Source organism: Rutidosis leptorrhynchoides, chromosome 4 (assembly GCF_046630445.1).
Source record: "Rutidosis leptorrhynchoides isolate AG116_Rl617_1_P2 chromosome 4, CSIRO_AGI_Rlap_v1, whole genome shotgun sequence".
In the NCBI taxonomy this organism is placed as follows: Eukaryota; Viridiplantae; Streptophyta; class Magnoliopsida; order Asterales; family Asteraceae; genus Rutidosis; species Rutidosis leptorrhynchoides.
In genome coordinates this window covers 48,682,014-48,686,500 of record NC_092336.1, presented here as the reverse complement: position 1 = coordinate 48,686,500, position 4,487 = coordinate 48,682,014, and the positions used below count along the sequence as shown (strand labels likewise).

Below are 4,487 nucleotides of genomic sequence, written 5' to 3'. Positions count from 1 at the left end.
GAATGGTGAACCCGAAAGTTACTTTGAGGCAAGGAAAACAAAAGAATCCATACAATGGGAGCTTGCCATGAAAGAAGAGATGGGGTCACTTGAGAAGAATAAAACTTGGTCACTAGTGAAGTTACCTCATGATAAAAGGGCGTTGCAAAACAAATGGGTGTATCGAATCAAGAATAAGTCGGATGGCAAGAAAAGGTACAAGGGTCGTTTGGTAGTCAAAGGCTTTCAACAAAAGGAAGGGGTTGACTACTTAGAGATATTTTCACCGGTAGTTAAAATGACTACTATCCGTTTGGTACTTTCTATAGTCGCATCCGAAGACTTACATCTTGAGCAACTAGATGTAAAAACTGCATTCTTACATGGTGATCTTGTTGAAGAGATCTACATGAGGCAACCCGAGGGCTTTGAGGTAAAGGGTAAAGAGAAGTGGGTTTGTAAGCTAAAGAAAAGTTTGTATGGATTGAAGCAAGCACCTCGGCAATGGTACTTGAAATTTGACGAGTTTATAAAGAAGATTGGTTTCTTAAGATGTGAAGCGGATCACTGTTACTACTTGAAGAAATTCAAGTCTTCTTACATAATCTTATTGTTGTATGTTGATGACATGTTACTTGCAGGTTCAAACATGTCCGAAATTAACAAGTTGAAGGGATTACTTTCCCGAGAATTCGAGATGAAAGATCTTGGCGGTGCTAGGCAAATACTTGGCATGAGTATTGTGCGTGATCGTTTGAAGGGTACTCTATACTTGTCTCAATCCAAATATATTGAGAAAGTAGTAGAGAGGTTCAACATGGAAGATTCAAAGGCTCGTTCTATGCCTTTGGGAAGCACCTTAAAGTTATCGAAAAGTCAATCACCAAAGACGGAAAGAGACAAGAAGGATATGGAAAAGGTTCCATATGCATCGGCCGTGGGTAGTATTATGTATGCCATGGTTTGTACAAGACCCGATATTGCTCAAGCAGTGGGAGTTGTAAGTCGTTATATGTCTAATCCGGGGAAAGAGCATTGAGAAGCGGTCAAATGGTTGCTTCGTTATTTGAAAGGTACTTCTAATATGGGATTGTGTTTCTCCAAAAACAATATCATACTTAGAGGTTATGCGGATGCTAATTTGGGTGGATGTGATGATTCGGGGAAAAGCACTACGGGTTATGTTTTCACAATGGGGAAGACGGCGATTAGTTGGTTATCTCGATTTCAAAAGAGTATTGCTTTGTTAACCACTGAAGCCGAATACATGGCTATTGCGGAAGCTTCTAAAGAGCTAGTGTGGTTGAAGAACTTCTTAGGTGAGTTGGGTAAAAGACAAGACTATTGCGTCTTGTATTGTGATAATCAAAGTGCGGTTCATCTTGGGAAGAATCCAGTGTTTCATAGTCGAACGAAACACATCAAGATAAGGTATCATTTTATTCGACAACATATAAATGATGGTACTTTATTCTTGGAGAAAATCCTTGGTACGAAGAATCCTGCCGATATGTTTACTAAGGTGGTTACAACGGAGAAATTGAGGTTTTGCATTACCTCAATTGGTCTTCTCATGAATTGATGAGAGAAGACCCCAACTAGAGATGTGAATGGTGTTACAAGTTTAACAAGTAGTATTGAAGACCTTTTATCGAAAGTCTACTCATCCGAAGTATGTGTTGAGCGTGCGTGTCCCAAATGGTATTTGGCGGTAATCGAAGGTGGTTTAATGTTCTTGGTTAATTCATTGATATGATTGGAGTTTTGTTCAAAGTCTCCAAGTGGGAGATTTGTTGGAGTATGGAGACATTTATACAAAAACGAGAAAAAAGAAAAAAAAAACTGTTTCAACACTTGCACGGATTTTGCAGATTTCGGGAAGCGTGAAACAATCAAATGCGGCGCATTCATCAAGCAAAATATGCCGAAGGTTTTAGATGCGGAGCATTGAGCCGATATGGCGCATCATGGGGGTCAGATGCGGCGCATCCAGGTCAGATGCGGCGCATCTGGTGCTGGTTCTCGAATCTGAAACGTGAAAAGCAAGTGATGCGGCGCATCACACATCAGATGCGGCGCATCTGGTGTCTGGCAGCAAGTTGGCAAGTTGCAACCTTTACATCCGAGCATGCTTTGGCCTCCTTTCACTTTAGGTGCAAAGTTAATCAATTTACACCTAAAATTAGGGCTGTGATCATGCCATTATAAGGTGGAAAGCATGGCTAGTTGATAAACAAGATGATTACTTGTCATGATGAAGATTCCTAGCTAGTTGTCATGGTGTTCTTGTTTTCTCCTATATATAGAACTCATTGTATGCAATTGTAACACACCACACCACTCTCAAATATTCAGTAAATAAACGATCTCTAGACCGTGGACTAAAGCAATCACAACGATTGCATATAACCACGTTATATCTTGTGTCGATTTATTTTTCGCATTTATATTCTTTCGTTCATTAAGTGGGTGAGTGATCTTGAAGAATCACTTGCGTTGTTTGGGTCCTAATATCCTAACAAAACGATCCATTATCCCAACGAATTGGCCAGTTCTTGGTATGATACCAGGACTATTTGTAAACACTCACCGAATCCATGATCACATAACTGAAATTCTCACACAAACAGGGGGTACATTTATGTTTAAAGGCCCTTGGTTCAGCAACATGAACATGCTCATGACTACTCATCCTCTAGACATCCAACATGTTCTTTACAAAAACTTCAACAACTATCCCAAAGGTGATAAATATCGTAACATCTTTGATATCTTCGGAAATGGACTACTTACTTCCGATGGTGCGTTATGGGAGATCCAACGCAAGATAACCCTGTCCTTGTTTAAACATGCTAACTATCAAACTTTGCTAGAAACCATTGTTTGGAACAAGTTGGAGAATGGGCTTCTACCTATACTTGGATCCATTTTTAAAGATGGAAAGGAGTTCGATTTACAAGAATTATTTGATAAATTTACTTTCGACAATACATGCAAACTTCTCTTGGATCATGACCCTGAAAGCTTGTCTCTTGATTTTCCTTACATTCCATGTCAAAAGGCGGCAAATGATATTGGCGACGCTATATTTCAAAGGCATTGCACGCCTCCAAGTATGTGGAAACTCAAACAACTTCTTAGATTGGGCGCTGAAAACAAGTTGCGAGACGCATGGAGAATTCTTGACGATTTCATATACAAGTACTTGGTCGAAAAACAAGTTGATTGCAACGAAATCAATTGTGAAAAACAAGGGGGAAATGTCTTATTGCTAACCACTTTCATGAAAGATATCAAACATCAATGTGGTGAGTTTGGGGATCCAAACATGATCTTAAGAGATATGATATTAAGTCTAATTTTCGCAGGAAAAGATACCATTAGTAGCGCTCTGTCTTGGTTCTTTTATCTCCTTGCGAAAAATCCAATAGTCGAAGATAAGATTATGGAAGAGATTAAAACACACCTTGAGGTGAAAGTAGGTCAAAGATGGAATGCAAAAGACATCAGTGAAATGGTATACCTTAACGGAGCGTTAAATGAATCGTTAAGGCTTTTCCCTCCTATTCCGCTTATCTACAAAACTCCGTTACAACCGGACGTTCTACCAAGTGGTCACAATGTTGATCAAAAGACACAAATTCTTTTAAGTTATTATTCAATGGGAAGGATGAAATCGATATGGGGTGAAGATTGTATGGAGTTTAAGCCTGAGAGGTGGATTTCGAATGCAAGAAGAATTAAACATGAGCCGTCATATAAATATACGACGTTTAATGCTGGCCCAAGAAGCTGTTTAGGTAAGGATATGTCTTTATTTCAAACAAAGATAGTGGCAGCTACAGTTATTTATCATTATCACATTGAGTTGATGGAGGGTTATTGTATGGTTCCGGCCGATTCTGTTGTACTAAAGATGAAGCATGGTCTTAAGGTCAAATTAAGCAAAAGAAATGAAGTAAATTACTGACATTATGTGTTGTAAAGGTTGACCCGAACGTTGACCCAACAAGTGATGTTTAGATCAGGTGGAACACGGTCTGACTGATGGAGTGTCGTTCGATGGTCCACTAGCTGATCAAATACTACTTTTGTTTTGTTACCTGTTTGACCTTGTTGTTGACTTAGATGTATTGAGGATGTAACAATAACTAGTAATTAAACATAAATACATGTTCATCATCTTTACAATCATCAAAACAATTAATGAATGTGCAATGTCACTCAGTAATGTTATATATATATATATATATATATATATATATATATATATATATATATATATATATATATATATATATATGCTCTAACAAAGACAATTGTAATTAACTTACTGTGTGCTTACTGCTTACTATCATGGTCTTTTTGTACTTTCTCCATCTCAATTTGATTTTCCAACAATATTTTATTCATTTATGATAGTTTAAATAAAATGTATGACAAACTACTATATAAAAAATGAGTTACTGACAATGATAAATTAGGGTACCTTTAGGATTATAATCATC

General features: G+C 37.8%; 1 protein-coding gene across 1 annotated transcript; it reads left to right on the top strand.

The window, feature by feature from the left end:
* Nucleotides 1-1,936: 1,936 nt before the first annotated feature.
* On the top strand, nucleotides 1,937-3,949 carry LOC139904646 (alkane hydroxylase MAH1-like). Its single transcript, XM_071886579.1, has 2 exons — nucleotides 1,937-1,972; nucleotides 2,465-3,949. Exons 1-2 carry the CDS (start codon nucleotides 1,937-1,939, stop codon nucleotides 3,947-3,949), a joined length of 1,521 nt encoding a protein of 506 aa, XP_071742680.1.
* The last annotated feature ends 538 nt before the right edge of the window (nucleotides 3,950-4,487 follow it).

Bases quoted from the DNA above. Each gene is read 5' to 3' on its own strand.
- LOC139904646 (XM_071886579.1), top strand. From the start codon at position 1,937: ATGGCGCATCATGGGGGTCAGATGCGGCGCATCCAG. The intron at 1,973-2,464 runs GTCAGATGCGGC...GTGATCTTGAAG, and splicing joins GTCAGATGCGGCGCATCCAG to AATCACTTGCGTTGTTTGGG.